The sequence below is a fragment of the Protopterus annectens genome, chromosome 3.part0 (assembly GCF_019279795.1).
Source record: "Protopterus annectens isolate FY-2018-M chromosome 3.part0, PAN1.0, whole genome shotgun sequence".
Taxonomy (NCBI): Eukaryota; Metazoa; Chordata; order Ceratodontiformes; family Protopteridae; genus Protopterus; species Protopterus annectens.
In genome coordinates, this window is record NC_056731.1 from 224681818 (window position 1) to 224709602 (window position 27785).

Sequence of the window (27785 nt, forward strand, 5' to 3'; positions counted from 1 at the left end):
TTCCAGTGTGATATTAATAGATGAAATATAACAGAATATACAGTACTAGCAAGTTCAAGCTTTAAAGAAAAGAGAAGGGGGTATAACAATCTTATAGATAAATTCAGTTATAATATTAGGGTTATTGACTCATATAGTAATAGTGAAAGTGTTATGTGTATGGTCATTATTGAATATCAAAAAAGAATATCAACCTTAACAAATGCGAAGTAGATTCCAGGAACTGGTGATAACTTTAGGAAGTATCTGGTAATTTTAACTTTGAATATGAAGGTAATTATAATAATGACAGGAGACTTTAACTGTATACTTAAAGAAAATGATACTACTGCAATGAACAAACCTAGAATTTCAGCATCAGTTAAGGCTTTAGTAAATTTTACTAACTTACTTTATCTTATAGATTTTAATACCTTTATGCAATCAAATTCTGCATGGAGCTCACTGATTACGTTTCAAATATTTGGAAAAAGACACATCATTTAAGAGCTACAATGGCATGAGACACAACCTTGACAAAAGTTAATCAGCCCCTGATAAAGTTGTTAAGTTCAGGTCCCACACTAGACAGTAAAATCTGCTAGTACAAATGACAGTGGCAGAATGAAAGATTTATTTCTGCCTGCTGTCCGTTGATATGTGGTAACTCTACTGACCCATATAACTACTGCACCATAGCTATCCTATCTCCCCTATCAAAAATTCTCGAAAAATGCATCCACTCACAACTACTAAAACACCTCCTCCAAAGCAATCTTCTCACACCCACCCAGCTTGGCTTTCATCCCAACCATAGCACAACTACAGCCCTCCTGTCCTTTACCCATACCATAGCTGAGGCCCTAGATAACAACAAACTTACATCCTGTCTCATCTTAGACCTTTCCAAAGCTTTTGATACTGTCACCCATCCCCTACTTTTATCTAAACTTGCCTGTCTCAGTCTATCTTCCTCCTCCCTTTCTTGGTTCTTCAGTTACTTATCTTGCAGGTAACAGTCCGTTAAATGGCTGTCTTCCTCTTAACCATTCCTACCTGTCCCAACAGGAGTACCCAAAGGCTCTATTTTGGGTCCCCTCCTGTTTAATATCTTCACTAATGACCTCCACACATCTTGCAAACAATCCTCCCTTATACAATATGCCGACGATTCAACGCTTATCTCTATCTCTGATAACCTGTCTGAACTCCTTACACTCGCTCAACACACCTTTTCATCTACCGAAGAGTGGCTAATCAGTAACTTACTCATCCCAAAAAAAGACCAAACTCCTACTATTTCTTCCCCATTCTCTGACTCACCACAAATCCTCCTTTTCTATCACTTTGTCAAATAACAGAATCATTATCCTGATACTCACACTAAATTGCTAGGAATCATCATCGATGATGAACTTAAATTTAACATGCACCTTCTCCAGTGCATAAAAAAGACAAACCAGAAACTGTTTACTTTATTGTAACAAAAAATTTCTAACTCCAAAAGTTAGACTCTCCCTTGCTCAAGCTCTCCTCTTCCTTTCTTCTTTATGCCGCCCCTGTGTTCACCAAGATTTAAACGGTAACCTTAAACAAACTCCAACAAACTTACCATAAGCTAGCTAGATTCATCACCAACTCTTCATACAATACTCATCACTGCTTGCCCCTTACATCCCTCCACTGGCTTGAGTTCCCCCACCTACTGTTGCTATCACAACTTCAAATGTTACACTTCATTCTCTATAAACCTTCATCTTGTCCTGCGCTCTCTTCCTTCATCTCTGTCTACACACCTCCTCCTGTTCTTCGTACCTCAAATCAGCTACTGCTACACACCTACCAACCAAAAAAAGCAGTAGACAAACTCTTTTATAAATACTCTAATACCCAAACTTGGAACAAACTTCCTAGACACATATGCTTCACCATTCACCCATCCCACTTTAAATAAAATTTAAAACTCCATCTACTTAACTCCAAAATCTGTCCCTGTCAAGACCCAACCTAATCCCTCTCTCCCCTCCTTGAGTGCACCTCTCAGTACCCCCCACTTAAAAGTCTTTCGGCTTTTCCCAGTTAGGGGTCGCCACAGCAGAACTCTGGTCCACTCATGATTGGCAGTGGATTTTTACAGTGCCAAGTTGCCAACTCGACACCCAGTCTTCAAAGAAGGCACGCACATTCACGCTCACACCTACCTGCATGTCTTTAGTGTCACTCAGCTGTGAATTGGACATGCAGACTCCACACAGAAGGTGCTCCAGCCGAGAATCAAACTGGAGAACCTCTTGCTGTGAGGCGACAACGCTAACTGCTGCACCACCCTGGCCATACACCATACTTGAGGATATTTATTTCTATTTAATACTTAAATCTGATTGGCACTAACTCTTTTTGTAATTATGAAAATAAATCATGACCCTGATAACATAGGATAGACATAACTGCAAGTGTTTAAATTTATCTCTTTTTACTTTTGTCTTTTAAATACTGTTGTATAATTTCAGTTTTTGATCACGTTAATCGCATGTTAATGTATATGTTACCAGTTTTGCTGTCTTCAAAATCTCTGTTTTTTGAAATTTTTATTTCAATTACTGTTCACATGTTAATGCACATGTTATCATTTCTCTGTATGTGTAATCTCTGTTTTTCTTGGAGCTTTTCTCCTTGGGTCTCCACTGAAAATGTGATACAAGCCCAGCTGGATCAACCCGGTTAACAAAGGTCAATAAATAAATAAACAGACTTGCTGTTCTAAACCTAGAAAGTTACTAGAATAACAGGATGTGTGTTTGCCTGATTTACTGAAGGATACAAAGTCTGAAACCTAAATGCATATCATTATTTAGTGTCTTCAGAACTCAGTAATTTGTCCGAAAAACCACAGACTTCATGAGGAACACACCCAACATATGAGACAAAAATGTGGATATTCTGCAAATATCTGGACAGTTGAGAGGCATTGAAGGTGAGTATAAACATAGGAGACAGTGTTATGCTACCTTTCTGAAAGCTAAGTGTTTTACGACTTTTAAAACCGGTAAACCACTTGACATTTTTTTTTCATTTTTAGTGTTGTACTACAAAGACTTATGAGCAGGTAGCTGATGCCATCCTAATGTTATGTGTTTTCAGTGGATACACTAGACAATCTTGACATACTGAAATGTCGAAATTCAGTACATCGAGACAGAATAGTGGAAAGTGCAGTTAACCGAAACTACACTATGCCGAATCCACAAATGTCGAATCTGCCACTATCGTGGTGTCGGTTCGTGATGTGTGGTGTGGTTTGTGGATTTATCTGGGGTTTCAGGTAAGTGTTGTGGGTTTGAGGATATTGGGTAGGGATTTTAATGTGTGTGAGTGTGTGCGGTGGTGTTTTTTGTGTGTTTGTGTGTTTAGTGCGACCTCGGAGTTAGAATATATAAGTAGGGGGTGTAGGGGGTGCAGGGGTGCTTTCCCCCCTGCTTATAGGTAGGTTAGGTGTGTTTGTGTGTGTTGTTATATTTGTTTAGTTTGGTAGGTGTATGTGTGTGTGATTATGTCCTGGTTTGTGTGTGTGTGTGTGTGTGTGTGTGTGTGTGTGTGTGTGTGTGTGTGTGTGTGTGTGTGTGTGTGTGTGTGAATGGTCGCGATTGTAGTATTTGTGATTGTGGGTATTCGTGTATGTGGGTTTTCGACTATTCAGTCTCGAAATACTAACATTCAACATTTCAGTATTTCGAGATTGTATAGTGAATCCGTTTTCAGCATGGATACCACGATTCACCTCAAGACCGTCACAGTTACCATCAGAGAAACACTCATAATCCTGTATGTTTTACACTCATTACTGCTATAGATTTGGCATGCAGTCAAGAAATGATAGGGTAACTGTTTCAAATTATTTGGTTTCTAAAATAAATAAGGTAAAGGTAATAACACATCCTTTATTAGATCACAGTGCAATTACATATACAATAATGACAAAACCAAGAACACTGACTTCTTAAGAGATGTTGATTTGAAGCTAGTGCCATTAAATAAAAATTGTCAACAGAGGTGTGGATTCTGATACCACCATCGCTGGCTATTATATGTAGTATAATGCCTGTTTCACACCTTCTTTCATAATTAAATCTATATAGGTACCTGCAGACCTTGTGATAAATGTGCTGATAGGCCTGCTGATTTGGTGCATGTGTTATCGTCATATCCTAGAAAAATTATATTTTGACAGATGATTCATGACACTGTCAAACATGTATAAGATTTCTCCAGTAAGCTTACAGTCAAGGAATATTTTTGGAGACTTTTCTCCACATGGAGTATTAAAGACTGTGTAGGGGCAGTTCTGAATTGAAATTTTGGCACTTAAAATGTTGAGTGCCAACAAACCGAAAAAAAAAGACTGAAAACAGAGGAGAGCAAATCTCGAAAATCACTCTTCTGTTTTAACTTCCTCTGAACTTGTGTATAAACCAAATCTGAGATCGCCCATACCTTGGAGAAAAGGGAATATTCCAAGAGACAGCATCTCAGACTTATTATAGGCAAGTCTGTTCTTTCAGCCATTCAGCCTTTGTATTTTGGAACTCACTTTAGCGGGTCCCTACATTTCAGATGGTTACCATAGGGACTGTAGTGATCTTAACAGCGTTTGTCATTATCCTGTTTCTTTGATGCTGTCTAGAAAAGCCCCAACCCTCCTAGCCTTTCTAATTAGATGATAGAAATGTAAATAAACTGCATGGCTAGGAACAAACACCTCAAATAAGGTCCCTCTGTTTAAATTACCCATGTCACACTTCATGTTAATTACGTGCACAGCTAGGTGCTCAGCTTCCCTTTTCTTTGATAAATACTGTGAAAGTTATTAATATGTCCATGTTTGATAATCTGTGTCTTTTGAGTTATCTCTAAATTTTTATGTTGCTGTGGTGCTTAATTAGTTTTTCTTGGATGTGCTGCATGTTTAAGTACTGTATCTCTCCAGTGTTATCATCCTTTTGTAGTTCTTATAATGTAATGTTTGCATCTGATGTCTGTTTATATCTGAGACCTATATGAGTACTTTGCCAAAGTGTATTATATGACTTATAAGAAATGTAATGGATTGCTAATGAGTTTTATCTTGCCCATTATAGTCTGAAACCTGCTAAGTTAAAATCTAAAATACCATCTCCATTGATTGTCTAAGAAAAGCACACAGCTGCATATATTTGTTTTACCCAATAAAGCTGCAGTGTGTTCTGACCAGTCTTTGCCATTTTCTTATTATGCATTTTGTGAGGCTCATAGAATTTAAATAAATTCAGCAAAATCTAAAAAAAAAAATCTCAGCATGAACTGAAAATTAAATTTTTTTGTTCTTAATTCTAGGTGTTCTTTTGTGTGTCTTTTGGTACTTTTTGCGTTGGACAAGCATCACCACATATTGAAGCATTTTCTATTGCAAGAGCAGCTGCCTACTCCATTTATGAAATAATTGATAGTGTAAGATGCACTTATATTTTACTTTTGCCAGACTAAGAATATTCTTTATTATGGAAGCATAAAACTGTTTTTGTTTACCAATACATATGAGTAATATTTCATTTGCATGGTTGCATCAAATATCTGCTGACCTAGATAATCAACAATTTTTAATAACAGCTTTTATAAATGGAATTTACAAATATGGGTATCTGTGAGGGAAGTAATAGAAATGAAATGTACTATAATCACAGTTTCTCATTTTACTCTTGAGAGTAACCACACAAAATGAAAAGATGTCCAGTAATTCCTTCTGTTTGCAGAGCATTGATATGACTGCTTTTATAGGCATAGATCGCTTACAGATATAAATGAGCATGAAGGTCTCCATTACTAATAAATTTAATATGCAGAAATTTATAACCTACTACTTTGATGTCAGACACTCCTATAGCACTAGCAGTCTGAAGACCCAGGTGAATGGACCAGAAATTGAGAGGATTTAGGGAAATGGTGTGTTTTAGCAACATTTTTAGTATACTGTTGTGGATGATATGTATGTTTGTTCATAGGATCATAGGAATTTACTAGACTATTGGCCCTGAGGCCCTTACAAGCAAGCCTAGCCAAGAATTTAGCCCATGCTCCAACAAGTCAGCACCCTATGCCACTTGGATGCAAGAACACATGTGGAATCCCAGGAGTGTATTTTCTGTTCCCCATCCAGTTATCCAGGTTGCGCTTAAAAAGTGTTAATGAGGTACTCAGCTTTACATGGAGAGGGAGTCTATTCCTCAAAAGGGGGAGTCTCTGGGACACAAATCTGTCCTGCCAACAAGTTCTATTGATGTCATAGACCAGGTTGAGGTCACGCCTGTGGGTTACTTGAGTGGAGCATGACTTGCGGATATGCAGCAGTCCCATCAGGGTGGGTTCTGAGATTGCTTTCCATGCCAGACAGAGGTCACTTCTGAGGAGTCTGTAGGAGACTGAGTAGAGGGACAGGGCTTTTAGCCTATCTGTGTAGGGTAGATATTTGAGGCCCTGGATTCTCCTGGTGAAGAACCTCTGTGGTCTCTCCAGCTGCTGCATGTGCTTTGTGAGGTACATGCCGAAAGGGGCATTGTACTCAATAATGGGTCTTATAAGGGAAGAATACAGAGATGTTATGACCACCTTGTCCCTGGATGAGGTACCCTTACTAATGAGATGGGCCATGTAGAAAGCTTTCCTTACAATGGTGGCAATATGGTGGTCAAAAGTCAGTTCGCTATCAACCTTGGTGCCTAAGTCCCTCACGACTGATTGCGTGCTTAGGACCTTATTATCAATGTGATAATTTGTGGGGACATCATTCAGTTTGAGGCCATGTTTCTGGCACATCATATGTTTGGGTGAAACCCTCCTGAAGGATGTACATATTACTAGGGGAATTGATGACAGCACCCAGCTTGCAGTCATCCGTAAACTTGGTCAACCATAGCCCACAAGATTTGGCCTTTACTTCCAAGAAGTATATCCCAAACAGCAGAGGCATCAAGTCCAATCCTTGGGGTACACCACTTGTTACGGGTCTACTACTTGAGGTGGCTTCTTCCCCTGTTTTGACTAGGTGGGTTCTATCAGTGAGCCAGTTTGCTACCCATCTGGTAACATATGGATTGATGCCTAGTTGAGAGAGTTTATATATTATACCCAAATGGAGAATAGTATCAAAGGCTTTGGCCAGGTCAAGGTAGGCAGTGTGCACGGTCTTCCCCTCGTCTATGGTCTTGGTGACTGTCTCAAAGAAGTCAACCAAATTTAACAGGCATGACCTCCCCTTGAGAAAACCAAACTGTGTGGGATCAAGTGTCTGGAGGTTTCCAATGTCCTTGTTAATGAGGTCCATGATAATCTGCTCCATGGCCTTGCAGATCACGCTGGTTAGGCTGATGGGTCTGTAATTTCCTGGATCAGTGGATGCTCAACCTTTGTGCAAAGGGATGACAGTAGCTGTCTTCCACTCAGCTAGGATGAAGCTGGTACTCAGGCTTTGGTTGAATAAGGTGCCTAATGGTGCTGCAAGTTCCTGCCTGAGTTCATGTTGGATGCAGCCTGCGATGTTATCGGGTCTCATGGAGGCTGTATTTTTTGCCTTAGAGAGGGAAGTGACGACTTGTTCCCTAGAGATAATGGGAGGGTGGCAGGTACTGGGGATGTCCTGTTTTACTGATGGGGGTACAGAGGAGTAAAGTTTTCATTTAACCTGTCTGCCAGCAGGTTGACTATATCTGCAACATTTGTGTATATGGTGTCCTTGACCACCAGTTCTGAGCAGATCTGGGTGCTTCCCTTGAGATTGTGGACATATGTGAAGAAGGCCTTATGATTGTTTTTAGTAGATGTGGCCAGTTTGGACTTGAAGTTTGCTTTGGAAGATTTCACTAGTGCTCTTATTTGCTTGTTCAGGCTAAGGAGAGATTGCTTCCAATTAGACACCTGCTCCTTCTTGGTCCTGGACAGCAATTTTTTTCCTTTTATTATAGAGTTTATTTATTGTAGATGCCCAACAGACAGGTTTACTCTTCCTTGAGGAGGATGATTTTGTCCTGTCTGGTATTCCTGATTCCATGCAGCTATATAAATGCTCATATAGTACTTTGGTGTAGGTTTGGACATATGTACCAGTTCCTATGGAGGGGGAGGGGGCTGTGAAGCTATTTATACCTTCCCTCAGGAGGTTGCAATCAGCTTTGGAGAAACTTTTTTTGTTTGACCCTAGCTGGGGGGGGGGGGGGGTGTCAGTGGGAGATGTACTCTTTGAAAGTGACTACTTTGTGGTCGGATCTTACCAGGGATGATGACACTGTAGGGATGCTGCACTGGTTACTCATGTTGGTTAGTACCAAGTCCAAGATATGTTCACCTCTTGTGGAGGTGTCAACCAACTGGTCCAAGACATTTGTATTGATGAAATCAAGGAATCTCTGGGCATTTGTATTTTGGCATGAGTATTTTTTCCAATCTATGGTTGGATAGTTAAAGTTGCCCAGGATCAGGGTAAAAGGCTGAATCTTGATAGATTCAAAGAGGTCCAGATAGGTGGAGTGGGCATCTTGAGTCAAAGTTGGAGGCCTATAGCTAACTAGGGTTGGAATAGGGGTCTTGTAAATTGTTAACTGCACCTGGAGTGTTTCCTGTGCATCATACTGTTTGACCAGCCTAGACGTCTGTATGTCTTTTATATATATTGCAGCTCCACCACCTTTTGTTTTGCTGCCCATGGTTTGGGATCTGAATGAATGATAGGATAAGTAACCTGGTATGGCTGGGGTGCTCTCTGCAGCTTTGATCCAGGTTTCTGTGACTGCACAAATGTCAGCTTATTCCATGGTTAAGAATGCTTGCAATGAGTGCAGTTTCATGTTTAGACTCCTAGAGTTCAGCAGCATGACCTTTAATTTACGTTTTGATGAAATTTTCATATCGGTAGTTTTGACCTCATGGCATTGCCTAAAAAAGGCAGTATGGGGAAGGCAAGAGCCTTTGCCATGAGCCTGAAGCCCATAGGAGACAGATGCAGGCCATCTCTGGCAAAGATCGTGGTTTGTCAATTGTCATCCCAGGCTGACAGGTACTGGATCCCCTTGGAATGACACCAGAAACTAAGCTAATTGTTAAAGTCAGCCATTTTCTGTTTGTATTGAGGCATCAGTCTGGATGATGGTAGAATGCTGCTTAAGGCTAGGAACATACTTGCCTGAGACACATATTCAGCGAGTTTGATCGTGTCTGTCTTCATATATTCCAGGGAGGTGCATCTCAAATCATTCACTCCAACATGGATTATGACAGAGTCATAACAGTACCTGTTGTCAGCCTTAGGTGCATTGGTGATATGGCTGATTCTGGAACCCGACAAACAACTAACCATAACTTTATCCTTATCCAGCCTGGTGAGGGGCACATCTGTGTGTCTCACAATGGATTCTCCAGTGACTAATATGTTGGGTTTATATTTAGGCCTTAAGGACATATATATGGCAAACTATACTGTGAGGTGTGGCAGATGATGAAGAATTTTGATCATCAAGTGAGTCGAGGGAGGGAGTTATATGGAATCAGGTACTAGAACCTTAATATTTTACTCTCAATCCTTTCACATAGTGAAAGGATCTCAGATGATTCTTTATCAGTTGTCAAACAAAGAATTTCCCCAGCTGTCCTATACAACATAAGCTTATTGTCTTGACGTTGAGTGCATGACCAGTTATGAAAACATGATGAGATGTGCAGTACTGGTATGTATTTTCCATTACGTACAGTACTGATGTGACACTTGTGTAGTGATGCAGATATAATTCACAAAACAAATAATACTAAATTGTGCAGATCAAGTAATGTATTCTCTCACTTGAGAGGTTTGGTCAGTTCCATTATGATATTGTACAGTACATTTATTTTTAATCAGATAAGGTGAGCCTTTTCAGCTGTGACCAGGGTCAAAGGCACAATAAACTTATAAACATATAATTATAATGTGCAATGTAATGGAATAAAATACAGTGTAAAACTTAATAATGCATTTCTGTTAGAACCTGAAGTGGTTCACAGCAGAAAAAGGAGTAAGGTGTAAATGGTACAAGCCATATATGAACTTAGTACATTTAGTAAATGCTGTTAAAAATATTTACATTATGTCAAAAGTTAATACATTTCAGTCATTCACTTTTTCAGAGAAACAAGAATCCTGACGCAACAAAACAACAGAGGGCAAAACTTCAAACATAGTTTAAAGCTCATATCCATGAAAATTAAACAGATAGCTTGGATGGAAACCATTGCTTGAAATGTGTCAGTATGCTTGATTTCATTAGTGTGAGGGGGTGTATTAAATAAAGAAGGTTTTTATTTTGAGAAGGCCTCTTCAGTTTTGTTAGTAGAGAATCTAGATCAAAGAAGTATAAAAGAGCCATTAGACTGGGATCTTAGAAAGTAGTTGGGCCTGGTAAAAGTCAGTTGGTTTATAGCATAAGGCATATTGCTAAAAATATACCACTGTGGAGAATTGTTGAGTGCAAAATGTAGCTCTTCCTGTGACAGTCAACCAGCTGACTTTAGACAGGGATACAGAGTGGTGCTTTCACCATCCCGATCAAGATATAAAACTGCAGATTTTGTTTTGTCTGGCAGTTCAGCAGATGATTAAGGTTGTAAGCTGATAATGAACTTCATTTTATGGTTCTGAGTTTGATTCCATTACTATCCATTTGCCTGCTGTATAAGTCTGAGCAAGATATTTAACTGAAGTGCACCTAGGTTGCCCATGAAAAGAGACACTTGTGCTTAGTGAGTTTACGTGGTTTACAAGTAAAAAAGAAGATAAATTAATCTGATCTCTGGAAAAGAAAGGAAGTAGCTAATACCAAAAACTATATTTAGTTAACTCTGAACTGCTTTAATATTGTGATGTTATATACGAGAAGAAGGTGAGAGAACTCAAGCCAAATCACATGACGCTTGAATATTGAACGCAATTATATAGTGATTCTATTTGAATATGTTAATCTTGAGTAAAGTAGTAGTATATTTGTCTGTGCCACAGAATAATGTCTCATTTTTTTGCTGTATTTACAAGATATTAGCAAACAAATTTCTGACTTGAAATCTGTCCCAGGTCTCAGATCCATGTGAGGAGTGGAGTGTAGGGGTAACTTCAGCAACACTGTTTCCTTCTGCAAGCCACGATAAATATACAGATATAAATATAGTATTTAGCTGTGGAATGTTTCTGAACAGGTTATTAATAAAATGGGTAAGAGCACGGGACCCAGGACAGAACACTGTGGTACACTTGCTCTTAAATCACCCAGGTTTAAGTAGGCCTAAAGTAAACTGGAGCTGTCCTATATGTAAAGTAGTTGCTAAACCTTTATGTAACGGTTCCTACTCCAAGTTCATGCACTTCTTATGAAGAAAAAACATGGTTAACAGTAGCCTTAATTCTGGGTAGCATGATTACCTCACATGTTTATATGTTATGTATTTGGTTGTCAACTTTGTATTTCATAGTGTAGTAAAATATTTATTATCTGTAGAGCTTGAATTGTTGCACCCCCATGCAGTGTTAGAAATCCTTTCTTCTTTACTTGACTTCATACATTTATATCCAAGTTAATTAATAATACATTATAAATTACATTTCTGCATAGAGGTGAACTGCTTTGTAAACTTCCTGTTCAGTGTTATGTGCTGTTCACTTTTGCTGCTGATTTTTTGTGTGCCTTTGGTTTGTGGCTTGCATGAAAATGATCCTTGGAATGGCCAACTTGCCTGCTAAGCAAAAGCACACATACATAATCAGTATGTGGAAAACAAATAAATAAGAAAATGGTCTACCATGTCAGATGTTCTATTCAGGTTTATGAAAAGATCTTCACTTAGTATTTTACTTGTTTATTTTTTATTTGTTTACCGATTATACATGGCCATTTGCAGGCATAGCCTAGTTGAACACTTGTTTACAAGTACATACAATGGGGAATATACAGAGCATGAGGATGCATAAGCAGAAGAACCTTCTTCAACTGTTTAGGAGAAGCACATGTTGTACAGGAGCAGCTTGGCGAAAAATGAAGGCAGTGAGTAGAATCAGTGAAATTCAGAGCACAGAGACAGAAAATAAATAGCAATATATATAAATTTGTGGAAAGGATGGAGTGTGAGAGGCTGGATTGGTGCTAGAAGCTTAGGTGATGTGTCCTTTTTGCAGAGAGCAGGTTTTGTGTTGCTGTTGAAGGTGGGTAATTGGATCCTTACTTAAAAATAGATTGGAGTTCTTTTTGCGGGATTGAGGGAAGGATTGTTGCCTGATGGAGAGAACCACTATGGAAAAGGCATGTCTGGTGGAATGAGCATCTGTTCACAACAGCTAATGTTACTGTTAGGGTTCTGTGTAATTTTCAGAATTCATGCTGAACTGAGGTAACAAGATCTGAGAGGGTTGTTTAATTAATCACAGTTTCAGCTAAGCAATTTTTACAGTCAAGCAAATTAAGGTAAGTCTTCTGACAAATAGCTTATTTTTAAGGTTTAGTTTGGAAAATGTAATTCGGTTTCTGTGACATTCCCGTTAAAGGGGGTATTCAGAAACAATTAACAGACATCATTAGGTGAAATAGCATGGTGATTTGCAGTGCAAACCTGACTGCACTATAGGAGAAATAGTGTGGCATGCATTCCATGCAAAAGATTGCATAATAACATGTAAATGAGTGCCTGTGGTTAATGAGAGCTATTGTATATACAGATAATGAAATCAAAAATGGTGGAAAAATTCAGAGAAAAAGCTCAGTACTCAGTGTTTATCTGTTCTAAATGCCAGGATTTTGTGGTGTAGTGGAGCTTTGCATGCACTATGATGGTGGGGATAGTATGAGAATTAGCAGAGCTATGTGTTTCACTGGCCATTTTTGAAGCCAGTGTCTATGATGTTGTTCAGCATCACCTTCCATATCACAGACGGGTGTGCTAGTAGCAGACATTGTTAGCTGCTGCCATGTGTCCAGAGACACCATAAAAGAGTTAGTAGACATGTGCTAACCTCACATGGAGTCATGGTTGATGCATGGAATGCTTATCCCAGTATATACAAAGGCCTGTGTAGCATTAACCATCATTGCTATAGGGAATAAATAATTAAAATCAGCACTAGGAAGGTATATAAACCAGCAGGACTGCAAACTATTTGAAAAACTCACGTTTAATGGAACCAAAAAAGCAAAACAGGTAAATTTAAATGCATTAACTTCTTCACCGTGTTTGTCGTCCCCAGCAACTGGGACTTCCTCCGATCCTATTCCCAATGCATGAACTCCCTCCCTTATTATTTAAATTCCATAAAGGAAGTCCAATTATCATCTTCTAAACAAGTAAAGAAAGAATCCATTTTAAAACCAAGGCTGAGAACTAATACTAAAAGAATCATTCCAATCCAGCTTTCCCATTGTACTGTAGTATATAGTAAATGTAAAAACCTTTTTTTTAAAAACCTCTGTCTCACTGTTTTCCAGAAATTTTAATATGCCCAAGTAATAAAAATAAAAACAAAAACTGTTTGAATACTTTTACCATCAGGAATATAAAAAGTATATATTAATAAATTTGACGATAAGCCACTGTCATCAATGAAAATGTATAAATTACAGGTTCCATACAACGGGATACATATAACAAGGGGTTAAGATGAATATAACATATTCCATCCATAACTATACTAAAATGCTAAAATACTACAATCAAAACTGTCCTGAATTGTTTCTAAACATTTATAGAAATTTAGGTTGTAGTGTAGTAGTTGTTGAGAGAGTCGAAACTTGTAAAATTTTATAAGGACCCTTAAATGTTATTCTAAAACTAAACTACAATCTTGCTGCTCTTAACTTTAAAACTGGCATGAGGGATATATTGTCATTCATTCCAGGAGCTTCATTTGATTGCAGGACAAATTGTCAGTATGTTTCCCTGTATTCAATTTTCTCTTCCCACATACCACCCCCTATTATTCCATGGAATGGATTCTAATACAGAAAAGACAAATTTGGCCTTTTTACAATCCAGGATATGTTTATACAGGGCATTATTCATGTTTTGAATTTGAATATTACAAAAGTATTCATAAATGCTCTTTTTTAGGGTTCTTTCAGTTTTACCTACATGAAATGCTTTACAGATGTCACAACTGGCCAAATAAATTTACCCTTATATTTCTTTGTTTTGATCAAAGTATCTCTGCTAGGAATATATATACAATCAGTATTAATATATATGCACATTGTGAACATCTTCTACATGTATATGTGCGTATCTTCCCTTTACCTTTATACTGAACACCATTTTCACCTTCCTTTTGATCCATTAATTCCTTTAAATTTCTACCTTTTTTATAAAAAAATTTAATGGGTTCTTTAAACAAGTTGTTCACCTCAGTGAAGCGCCTAAATAATTCCCAATACCTATTAATAGTATCCTTGATAAAAGTCGCATCTCTATCATAACTTAAAATAAAAGCCCCCTGGTGCTCATTATTACCACTTTTTTGTCTCACCATTCCTGTTAACTTTATTATTCAAACCTTCTTTCCCAATATGGGGGAAAAGCTGTTTTGTCTACCTTCTAATACTTCATTAATGACTTCTTCTATTAGTCTTTCTGGGTATTTTCTTTCCAAAAACATTCTTCTGATGTTTTCATACTCCACCAGAAAATCATCTTCCTCAGAGGTCATTCTAGAAGCCCTAGTTATTTGACCCTTCACAGTGTTTAATTTTTGTTTGTATGGGTGGGCACTTCTATAAAACAAGCATGAATTTGAAAATGTTTCTTTCCTATAAATAGTGGATTTGAAGTTTTATCTTGCATTTCCTGTATAGCAATATCTAAATAATTGACCTTACACCTTTTCATTTTATAAGTAAATTTAAAAAAAATTGGTTTGCCTGCCCAATAGATTCTATGAATTATATTACGTTCTCTTCTGTATCATTCCAAAAAACACAAATGTCATCCAACAATCTCTTCTAAAGACTCCAATATCTCACATAAGGTGAATTAAAAACATATTTTTTCTCCCATATCTGGAGTATTATATTAGAGTAAGCTGGAGCACAGTTTGCACCCACAGCAACTCCACTTATCCATTTATAAAATTCACCTTCAAAAACTGTATAATTATTTCGGGTATTATGTCCCTCAATTCAATAAGTACTCAAAATTCTTCAAAGCTAACTGTGCCCACCTTCATCATTGTTTCCTCAAACCATTTTAATCCAGTTACATATGGAATAAAGGAAAAAAAGATCCACAATACCAATTGTCACGTAGATGGTGTTTTCTTTGTATAGCTTTTCATCTACCTCTCTTAAAAAACTCACAAGAGTCTTTCAAATATCCTGAGTGATGGAACCCTATGGTTTTCAAATCATTGCTATAGGGACGTTTCAGCATCTAACATGGGCAGAGTTGTGCAGGAATCGGCTTTGTGAATCGTACACCAGATGGTCATTATGCTCACTGCTGCAGTAACCTTTTGTCTGTATTGGTAGTATCCTGCCCAGGATATAATATCTGGTGAGCTTCACAAAGTTCTGGCTTCCTCCCATACCTTCATTCTGACTGTGGATTGGCCAGCCCCTTGGAGGGAAATCAGCAGTCAAAGTGAATACAACGTCACTACTTTCTTGCCACCTTGAGAGGAAGTAGCTCTGAGGCTTCATAGGAGCAGTAATTCACAGGAGCAGCCTTCAAGCTTCATTTCTGGCAGATAAGTCTCCATAGGGGAACTCTTCCACACAGAAATCGATACATGCAGCCTGTACCAATGCTTCATGCAGTGTAACTTTCTACAGGGTGATCTAATTGGTAGGTGCACACATTGCCATGTACATAGCTTTTGGATATGCTCTTCCCATTGATGTATGCAGCAGGCCACTCATAATGGTGTCAGTGTTATATGTTGCTGCTAATGAAGGATATACCTTTAAGAAAAAGTTGTTATGTTTTATTTAGTGACTGAAAATGATGTTCATGTTTAGGGAACCCAGTAATCTGATGTTGTCATTTTCATTCGTTCCTCAAAGAATGGGTTTGGATCCAACTCGGCCACTTTCTACAGAGTCTAGGATCCAAATCATGAGCTCATCCCTTACCTATAATGTCCCTGGCCAATACAATACCTCAGATCTCATCTTTTATATACCTTTTTATACTTTATCTAATACCCTTCTTACCCACTTTACCTTATTAGGTAGTTTTTTTTACCATAGTGGGTAAATTGTTTTTCCATCCTTTTATTTGCAGGCATATTCTCTGAAATACCATCGTTGGTAGTTTTTTCATTTCTCCTTCTCACCATCAGCTAAGGTGGATCACAAGTTTTTTTCTTAGAAAACTGTCCTTCTGGTAGCTATAATTTCTGCAGGATGGGTGTCTGAACTCCGAGTGCTTTCTTTTAAACTACCATATCTGATTTTTCACAAAGATAGAGTTGTGTTGTGCACAAATCCTTCTTTCTTACCAGAAGTTGCCTCTGAAACAAATATCAGTCAGGCCGTCAACTTGCCAGTTTTTTTCCCTAAATTTGAAAATAAAAGAGAATACACCCTTCATCTTCTTGATGTACATAGACAATTGCATTTTTACCTGGACAGAACCAAAACATTCAGGAAAATTTGGAAAACTATTTGTTTCCTTTTCTAATGTAAGAAGGGGAAGACCAGTTTCTAAAAGTACCTTAGCTAAATGGATAACAGATTGCATTTCATTCATTTATTCTTTGAAAGGTATTCCCTTACCTAAAGAACTGAAGGCACATTCACCAGATTAATGTCTACTTTGGCAGTCCTTTGGGCTAGAGCCTCTACTGACCATATTTGTGCAGCTACCACTTGGTCTAATACTCACTTTTATTGCACATTACAAATTGTACATCATTTCTAGAAATAGAGCTACATTTGGTTCTACTGTGCTCATAACATCCTTCCATGAGGGCCACCCAAGGTTACTGTTGTAGGTAACTATTCTGGTGACTCTGTCCCATTCATTGAGGAACAAATGAAAATGACAACATCAGATAAAGAAGTTATGTACTCACCATAACATTCCATCAGTGTTGTCCATTTTCATTCTTTCTCAGCTTCCCTCCCACCTCCCCCCTATTCTTAACCCTAAGAGAGATCTGATGGAAGAGTAGTTAGGAACCATAGTTCCCTTATCTTTCCATCTATCACTTTACTATCATGTTATAGTAATCAGACTATATTAATATATATATATATATATATATATATATATATATATATATATATATATATATATATATATATATATATATATATATATATATATACACACACATAATAGCAGCAAACTCGATCTGTGGTGTTGTATTGGTCAGGGCATTATGGATAAAGTAGGAGTCCGAGTTACAGATCCTAGAATCTATAGAAAGTGGCCAAGTTAGAACCGATGGTCAGATCTGAACCCATTAGTTTAGGAAGAATGAAAATGGACAACACAAATGGAATGTTATGGTGAGTACATAACTTCTTTTTTTTCGCAATATCAGGAATTTCCTGTCAGGGACTGCTATTTTTAGTTATTGGCTTTTTTAATTTTAAAACAGTAGTATTGTCTTACATTCTGCTTCCTCTGGATCATCATTGTTCTGTTAATGTTGTCAAATGTTTGCTTCTCCTCCATAAAATCCATATCTAGCAATTTTAGCAACATCTTTGCCATTCTTTTAGTTAGTATAGACTTGACATTTTATAATCAAGGTTTACAATTGAAGTGGGTCTATATGAAGGTGGGTCTGAGTTGTCTTTACCATCTGTGGTTAATACAGCCACTACAACTTTCTTCCAAGATTTTGGTGCTTGCCCTCTCTTTAAAATACTGCTAATAAAAATGTTCCAGATCTTTATCACTTTTTTCACCCTTAATTTCCAAACTTCCACAGGAATACCATATGTTCCTGGAAACTTTCCTGCGGATTAATTATTTATCACAGTTTGATCTCATCTTTGGTCTTAACAATTAGTTGTTGAGCCTTATCTACCTCTAACCTTGGCATAATTAAGTCTTCCATAAAAAATTTCATTTGTGCTTTTTCTTGATTTCCACATTCCTCTGCTTTATATATATTTTCATTAAATTTCCACAATATCTCTAATACCTCTACAGAATCTCTGATTATTTTTCTTGTTGTAGGCTCCCTAATTTTGCCTTTGACCCTTTCTACTTTCTGTTCCCTAAGTCATTGTCTTAAACGTTTTTGTGCTCTTAGGTTGTTATCAAAAATAGTTGCTTAACAGTAATTTCTCTAAACTCATGCATATTATCCAATAACACTCTTATTTTCTGTTTAGTACTCTGCAGTTTCTTCTCTTCTTGTTCTGTAAGATCACCTTATTTTTCAATACTTTAACCTTTGTCACCCCCTCTAAATAACACTTATTACTTCTGCCCTGTTTTAAAACCCCATTTTCATTTTATCCCACTCACTAGCTATCACTTCTGAAGAAATTTCTATCTTCTGTAATAATTCTTCTACCCATTCCTTAAATTACTGTCTTTTTAACAGGTAGGTGGGAAAGTTCCAGTGACTTGTTTTTACTTCCATGCCCGCGGTGGTGCAGCGGTAGCATTGTTGCCTCACAGCAAGAGGTTCTCCCGTTCGATTCTCGGCTTGGGTTGGGAGTGCCTTCTATGTGGAGTCTGTATGTCCTCCCCGCGGTCGAGTGGGCGTTCAAGTGACATGCAATGAATGGGCGTGCCTTCATTTAAGGTTGGACATCGGGCTGGCAACTCGACACCATAAAAAACAACTGCCAATCATTAGCGGACCAGAGTTCGGCTGTAGCGACCCCTATCCAGGAAAAGCCGAAAGACAAACAACAACAACCCTGCATTTTTATCTTAGTGTTCATCAGTGCATGATTTGAAACAGTTATTGGATAGCTGTTAAAGCTTTTAATCAAATGCACATGTTCTTGTGAAATATATTGTTTACCCAGTTATTGTACCTTGGGGAATAATGTGTAAATGCTGTCCAAGTTTATACTACTGAATTCACATCTTTCATACTAAATATGTTCATACTTTTCTACAGAAGTCTTATTTTCTTTTGCTGTATTTCCCTTTTAGTTCTTCCTGATACATCTTCACTATTGCAAATCAAGTTCCAGTCCCCAGTTATAAGTAATGCTCCCAGCTGAAAGCTGATTATTTCTCCCAGAATTTTCTTCAGTTCCATAATAGCAGTTTTTGGTGGAATATAAATGCATACCAACATAATTCTCTTCCTTTGCCAGTAACACCTTACTACCAAAAAACTACCATTATTGTCTTTACCCCCTCTTTTTTCACTATTGGAGCCCCTCTAGCAATCAGTACTATTGTTTTCTTTTCTGTTGTCCCTGATATTCTTCTGAATATCCATCATGAAATTATTTTTCTATGGCATTCATACAATGATTTCTTTTCAGATATGTATCCTGCAACTTTGTTATTTGTACTCTACATTTTTTAAATATAATGTGGTGCGTTTTGCCTAAGTATGTAAGGCCATTTACATTCCAAGATAATGTGGATAGAGTAGCCATTATGATAAAAAGCTATTCCTCCCAACTATTACATGTGACTTTTTTAAATGTATATTTCCAACTTTTGTCTTACATGCACACACAAATGATTGGCAGACTGATCTTTTATACAGTTGTTTCTTCTCATTTCTATTTGAACCTCTGGCACCTTTTCATTACTTTTTGCTTTAAGAAATCCTCAAAATACTAAATACATTTTTAGAACACTCTTATTAACTTGGAACAAACACAAAAACTATGCATATTTTCAACAAACTGAATTTAACCTTCCAGCTAAGAGCAATTGCCCTAAATCTACAGCTGCACCCACACATATTACCTAACCTAAAATTAAGGTTACCCATGCAGAATCGCATGTTACAACATGTGTTCCCACATACACTGACTGGTGTCTGTTGTTTTCTTATCTCTGTTTTCCACAAATACTTGAAACCAGATTGGATGCTTTCAGAAAATGTTAGCTTTTAAGCCTTATGGGGGAAAAAAACACTGGTTATCTTTAAATAAAACTAATTTGCACACTATTCTATTAAATTTATTAATGTATTTGGGCTGCTAGGGAGGCAGCTATCTCTTTGTCATTTCCCATAATTTTCATCTTTATTTTTCACTGACCCGCTTGCCATTGTACATTTCAAGTTTGTTTTTCCACCAGCAAAGAATGCTGAGAACTCTCAAGATTAATAGGTTGCACCTGCAGACATATCATCTCTATGTAAAAGTAATGAGAAAAAAACAGCTAATAGCTCTGCAGATGCATGAAGGAATCTTTGTAAATTTCACTCAGAACAGTGTGTGCAATTACCTTCAGCTGCAGACTTCTTGACTCCCACTGAGAACATTTGGTACTGGAAAAACAAGCTAATATTTAGCAGATGCAAAGAACTTCACATTTTTCATGACTTTCAACATTTTGTGTTATTTTTTAAGCTTACTTGCTTACAAAAATATTTATTCATAGCTTAAGTTAAGGGCAGTAATCTAGACATCCCCCTTGTAAAGTAGGAAACTTAGTTTAATTCTACATAAACTATAATCAGAGCAGTTTTGTACCCCACCCCATCCCCAGCAGTCTGAAATCACAGCATAGTAACATAATCTTGCTTCTCTCCAGCCTTTCTTCTCTTGTTATACTGTAATGCCTGTATATGTTCATTATATTCATCATTGCTGCAGTAGCCTTAACTATATGGGTTATATCCTGTCAAGGATATAACAGCTGGCCAGCTTCCAAAGCTTCAGGTCACCACCCACTTACTCAAACTGTCAAGCAGCTTGAGCTGAGATGACTAAAAGACAAGTCTGGCTTAACAGCTACCAAAAAGTATGCTTCTCTGAGGCTTTTGAGGATCAGCAGTTGGCATGCACTTCCCTTTGGTGGGCAGATAAGTTCTCTTTGAGGAAAATACTTCAATTTTTCTTACATTTATTGTGTCATTACTTTTTTATTCAGGAAAGGTATTTTAAATCTAGGAGTGTTGTGTTTTAATTGACTGTCTTAAGACAGTGGCATACTTTTAAACAGATCACTCATTTTTTCTTTTAAAGTAGTGTTAACTAACTGAATACATATTTTCTGTGGATACATTATGTTTATTTTCCTTTTTGGGGCTGGCATAGTGTTTAAAAGTACTTTTACTTATTGTTTCTATGTCTAGTTTTTGTGAACTGGTATCTGAATTTGCTGCTTGTCTTCCCTGGAAATAGACACCAATTTCACACTGACCATGGATTAGACTATGGTCCCATAGTCAGTCCTTCTCCCAGCCACAAAAAGAAAAGTTAAGCAAACAGTCTTTACCACCACAGAAGGCTAACAGTTTGCCTCAGCTGCAGGTGGGTGACTGTTCCGGCCATTTGCTCTACCTCAGACCACTTATCTTTTAAACTGGAACCTTCTGGTGTAGCACCGACAGCCACTATAGACTGGGGGTTAACTACATCCTTTGCAACTGTTGGAGTCAACTCAGTGGCCAAGGGAGAGCTACCCTTGTTGGTCCTGGAAGAGGGAACAGGGAATGTTTTCCTGTTGTGTCAGAATGCTCTTCCCATCCCTGGGGAAGCAGCTGCTGCCATTCGTAACATGGTTTGCCCCATATTTTCTGTCAAAAAGAAAAACAAAACCAAGCATATATATCCTCCTCCTCCTTCTTACATTTCTTTAGATAGGAGTAGTTTACTGGGTCTAGCTCAGGATTTAATCCAGGCTATTGATCTTTCTTGAAAAGTATTTTCTGGTAAAAGAAATAGGGATTCTTCTTTTCCTGAAGAGATTCAAGATTCTGAATCTGAACAGGAAGATGCAGGCATGGATTCATTTTTTCCCTAAGATTTCTGATTCAGACTCAGAGGAGAGCTCAGTTTCTGATTTTCCCTGTGGGGGGGGGGTCTTTTTTCTCTGAGACTATTGCTTGAACATGTCAGTGTTTTCAGTGGGAGAACACTGCAGTTTTTCAGTCCCTCAGAAAATACTATGAGTTGTTACAGAAAGATTTTTCAGAACCTACCCATTCCTCCTATTTTGTCTCCTTTAGAGGATGTGTGTTACTGCCTGCAATTTTCCTTTTGTCATCTAGCTGCCCCTAAAAGGATGGCAGTCTTTTACATTTTTATGCACTATTCCCAAACCTGACCAAACAGTTATAGCCTTAGTTGATCCCACTGCTGCTAAGCACTTAGTTAACTCTAATCCTACACTTCCTGACAAGAATGGGAAAGTTTTTGATAGGTATTGGGAAAAAAGTATTTACTTCTGTAACTTTGGATCTGATATTGTTAATCCTCATTCATTCCTTACGCATGGGTATCGGTTCCGACCTCGGAACTGAGCCTGCCATTTTCCAAGCTCACGTCAGCTTCAAACTCTCGAGCTAAACTCTTACCCACAATCCCCCTTTCCCTGTTACCTCAGATTTCGTTTGCCACATTGCCATTTGGTTGTGTCAAACTGCTTCTCTTGAGCTAAGTACACTTATTTGTTGTCTAATAGTCATTTATATTACTTTTCTGTCAGAAAAGTTTCTTTTTCGTTGTCTCTTACCCTATCGCATCTAGCGACCCTATTTTCTTGAGGTTTTCTGCTCTTTTCTATACCTTTTTTACCGCAAGGTATTTCTCCCCTTACCATCGTTGGTAATCTTCCCTTTTTTTCATACCTTCGGATATTCCTTTGTACCATTGCTGGTACCCTTTTCTACTATCAAATTTTACTATCATGGCAGATAAGAAAGGTAGTCCGGGGTTTAAACGGTGTTCTGATTGTGGACACAAACTACCTACATCTGATGCACACTCTTTGTCCGTTTATTGTTTGTGGGCGTCCCACTTATCTGTTGACCTGCCCTGCACTATCTGTGAAAATTTTTCAAATAGAACTTTGTTGGAAAGGAAAAACAAGTTGTTGCTGAAGGGACATCTTAAATGTCCCTTTTCAGAGGCTATTTCTGGGTCGGAGGCCTCAACCCCTCATAGAGACCATAAGAAAATCTTGGATGTTCCTACCAAGGCTAAATCTTTGCCTTCGTCCCCGGCTGGGGACTCCCGCCAACCAAAACCTAAAAAGGCTAAAGTTTCAGCTCCAGATCTCACTCAGTCAGCCCCAGTGCTTTCGCTGCCTAGACCTTCGTCACCGAGGCCTTCGGCTCCATTAGTGATCTCGGCTCTGTCTTCTCCTGCAGCCTTCACTATATCGGCACCGAGGGGCTCCTCGGTTCAGACTATTACCACTGTATCGGTACCAACCACTCAGTTGGTGCAGACCTTGACCACATTGGCTCCAACATCTTACTCAGAACCGACACCTTTATTGTTGACTCCAGTTTTGTCGGTTCCAGCTTCGGTACCAACAACCACTTTGGCACCGATCCCTGTGTCGGTGCAGACCGTGACCTCGGCACCGATGATTTCTTCGATGCAGACACCCGTAGTCCAGTCTCTCTCAGCACCATTGTTCTTGGTGTGGACTGGTGAGATGGGCACCGAGTTTGCCTCTTCTGTGGACAAGTCTGTTTCTCCCTCAGTCTCCGTGAGGTCCACTAGAAGCCTTTCTGAACATGATGTGTTGCATCTTGTGGATCAGGTGCTCTTGGCCAGAGGTATCCCAAGCCCCAGGAACTATCCTTCCTTGGGAGGTGATCACCCATCTCCAAAGACCCCTTCTTATTCTCCTCCTTCATTGCATTTGAAGTCCATGGATATAGCACAGTCTTCCCCTTCTGCGGTTCCCTTTATGGATCTTACTAAGGAACTGCAGTTGCCTTCGTGGCAGGAAAGTTTTGCTACGACCCAGGATGTCAGTTGTGACATGCATATTTTGCTGCTCCACAGCCATCCAGAGACTCCGGGTCAGCAGGCTGAGCCACTTAGGGGAGGGGTGACCCTTATCCTGGACATTCACTCCTCTTCAGGTGGACCAGCCTTCCAACTGATGGAGAAGGCTTTCGCTGCTGCTGGCAATACTGGACTGTCTATCCCTCTGCCCTCCTCTGGTACACTGGTTTCACAAGTCACACAGAGCAGACACCGGGTGCAAGGGCCTCAGGACATATTCCCACAGGAAACCCCTTTTCCGCTGTCTTCCCCAGCTTCTCCCGCTGAGGAAGTTCACCAGAAAAGTTTGTGTAAGAGGAAGCACATGGACTCCACAGAGGAGTCCCTCACTGAAGACACAGATTTTGATGAGGGGGAAGGGTCCCCTTGGTCACTCTCTGAGGTATCCTTTGGTGATATCCGTGAAATCCTAAAACAGAGAGGTGACTGGCAGTTCTCTAATCTGACCTCTGATGAATCTGTGTTCCTGCAGGCCTTTCCCACCCGGCCCCCTACTTTCTGGGTTACTCCACCTGCCGATTAACTTATCTGGCTTATCGTGCAGTGTGCTTGGAAGACTCCTGACACCGTCGAAGCTATTGCCCAGTGGCCAGATAAGATTTTGTCCCCTCCTGCTATGGATCCCCATTGGTGAAAAGGTCTTCCTGTGGATTCTTTGGTGGTGGTGGCCGCAACAAAAAAGGATCTGGCAGAAGAAGAAAGCCAGACTGTCCATCTGCCTAACAAAGAGTGCCGAGGCCCTGGACAGGATAGGGAAGCACACCTTTGCATCAGTGACTTTTACTATCAGGTCCCTGAATTATATTGCACACTTTACCAGGCTTCAAAGGGATCTGATTTCTGAGCTCTCTGAAACCTTGGCTGGTGCCGTGTCTGATGAGGTCCATGACAAATTGGCCTCTCAGCTGGCCACCATTGAGTCAATATCTAACTACTCTATGCGACTGGTATCTCACACATCAGAAGGAGCAGCTAGAGCAGTGGGTACAGCTGCGGTCTTGAGATGACATGCCTGGATGTGCTTGTGCAATTTCGCGGAACCTTTTAAGGCTTCCTTTCTTAATGCTGCACAAAGGCTAGGCATAACCATAAACTGGCAAAAATCCAATCTCACCCCATCTCAGTCGACAGAATTCATTGGGGTTATCTTGGACACAAAGAACTGCAGAGCTGCCATTCCAGAGCACAGAATTTTAAGGATAAAGCAACAACTGATTCCAATCCTTTCAAGGGAGAAATCCACAGCTCACTCGGTTCTACAGCTGTTGGGTTCCATGGCAGCATCCATCACCATTGGCCCCTGGCCAGGTTTCACATGAGGCTTCTACAATGGCTACTGCTCACCCAATGGTATCCCTTTCAGCATCCTCTTTCAGCCATAATTCGAGTAACTCACAGGTGCAAACAGAAATTAAATTGGTAGATGACACATAATCTGTCACAATGGTTTTGCCCCTTCTCCCCCCAGCAACCCAAGGCCACAGTGACCACGGACGCCTCCCTGATGGGGTGGGGGGGGCTATTTCAGGGACAGACAGTCCAAGGCACTTTATAAATGTTCTAGAGATGAGGGCAGTGCTTCTGGCGTTGCAAGCATTCCATCCCCTGCTGCCATCTGGGACAATTGCGATTCAATCAGACAACATGGCGGTGGTCTGGTACATCAACAAGCAAGGTGGAACCAAATCTTACCCCCTTTGTCGAGAGGCCATGAGGATATGGCAATTGGCAATGGCTACCAACCGTTTTCTTCTAGCAACGCACATTCCCGGGAGTTCCAACCTGATAGCAGACAGACTCAGCAGGTGCATTCTTCAACCTCACGAGTGGTCCCTGAATCCCTTGATAGCGGCGGAGATCTTCCACCACTGGAGTCGTCCTTGCTGCGACCTCTTTGCATCCCGGACCAACTACAAATGCAGCAACTACTTCACCCTGATTCCACCTCCGGGACAGTCACCCAGGGATGCTCTAGTCCACGATTGGCCCTCGGGTCTTCTTTACGCATTCCCACCCTTTCCCCTCATTCCCCAGTTTCTGAAGAAAGCCCGTCGGTTGAAGAGCAAGGTGATCCTCATAGCACCATATTGGCCTCGACAGATTTGATTCCCCTTCCTTTGGCCTCACCTACTAGATTGACCATGGATTCTCCATACAACCCCGGAGTTGATCTCACATCCACAGAACCTTATTCATCCCAACTTGAACAGCCTGAAGCTCACAGCTTGGCTACTCCAATTCCCTTGATTGCCAGGCAGAATGATCTTTCTTTACCAGTACGTGACATCCTCATTGCATCTCATAAGTCTTCCACTAAAATTACTTATCTGAGCAAGTGGAAAAGATTTACCTGTTGGCTGAAAGATAAACAAGTAGATCCCTTCTCAGCACCAGTGTCGATAATACTAGACTATCTGGCCAACCTTTTCCAACTGGGTCTATCGGCCTCTACCATTAGAGTTCATTTGGCTGCAATTTCTAATTTTCATGAGGGTGTCCAAGATTCCTCCCTTATGTCCCACAAATTGTTCAAAACCTTCATAAAAGGTGTGAATCATCAGAAGCCACCTTTTAGAGAACCTGTTCAACCCATGGGATTTATCATTAGTTCTACAAGCTCTGAAAATGCCACCCTTCGAACCAGCCTCTTTTTGCGACCTCAAGCATTTGTCATGGAAAACCTTGTTTTTGGTTGCCATTACTTCTGCTAGACATATTTCTGAGCTTCAAGCTTTATGTATCAAGAGTCCATACTTGAACTTTCATAGAGATAGAGTGTCTCTGAGAACTAATCCATCCTTTCTGCCAAAATTGATATCTGAAATGTCAATTAATCAAACCATTGAATTGCAAGTTTTCTTTCCCAGTAATTCAAACAGAGGAGAGTATTGCCTACATACCCTAGATATCCACAGGCAAATCCGGTTTTACTTAAACAGGACTAGATCCTTTCATAAATCTGACCAGTTACTTTTGGCCTTTTCTGGACCTAGATTAGGATCTGCTGTTGCTAAGGTCACATTAGCTGGATGGTTGAAGGACTGTGTGACCTTCATTTATACACAAAGTAATATCTCGTTGCCTACTACCATGAAAGCTCATTCAACAAGGTCGGTGGCAACTTCTGCTGCCTTCCATGCCAGAGCTTCTTTACATGACATCCGTGCAGCTGCAACTTGGGCTATGCCTCATACCTTCATCAATCATTACAAATTGAATTTGGCCTCCAGGGGAAGAGCATCTTTCGGTTCTATGGTACTCAGGAATGTCCTTCCATGAGAGCCTCCCAGGAATAGAGGTAGCTGGGGACTCTGTCCCATGCATAAGGAATGAATGAGGATTAACAATATTTGATAAAGAAGTTATGTCTTACCATAACATTCCATCTGTATTGTTGATCCTCGTTCAGTCATTACGACCCTCCCTCCTTCCCCCTCCTGTGGCTTCTAGTGGATCTCACCATCTGGTTCTCTTAGGTTATTTGACCAGAGGTAGCCTCTACCTTCTTTTGACTTGCAAACTCAATCTGAGGTAACAGGGAGAGGGGGATTGTGGGTAAGAGTTTAGCTCGAGAGTTTGAAGCTGACGCGAGCTTGTAAAATGGCTGGCTCAGTTCCGAGGTCGGAACCGATACCCATGCGTAATGACTGAACGAGGATCAACAATACAGATGGAACGTTATGGTAAGACATAACTTCTTTATCTCATGTCATTTTCATTCTTCCTCAGCAAATGGGTATGGATCTGACCCTCTGATCCGACTTGACTACTTTTTCCAACTCATGGAATACTGAAAACTCTCAAGCTCCTCCCTTACCCACAATAGACTAGTCCGCTAACATCCTTAGATCTCATTTGCTGCCTTCACAT

General features: G+C 39.5%; 1 protein-coding gene across 1 annotated transcript in view; it reads left to right on the forward strand.

Moving 5' to 3' along the window:
• LOC122796810 (ATP-dependent translocase ABCB1-like) overlaps positions 1-27785 on the forward strand; it is a 1504949-nt gene that overhangs the window by 481554 nt on the left and 995610 nt on the right. The window contains exon 9 of the mRNA XM_044065546.1: positions 5350-5463. Within this exon, the coding sequence (XP_043921481.1) occupies positions 5350-5463 (114 nt within the window). The remainder of the gene's footprint in view (positions 1-5349; positions 5464-27785) is intronic.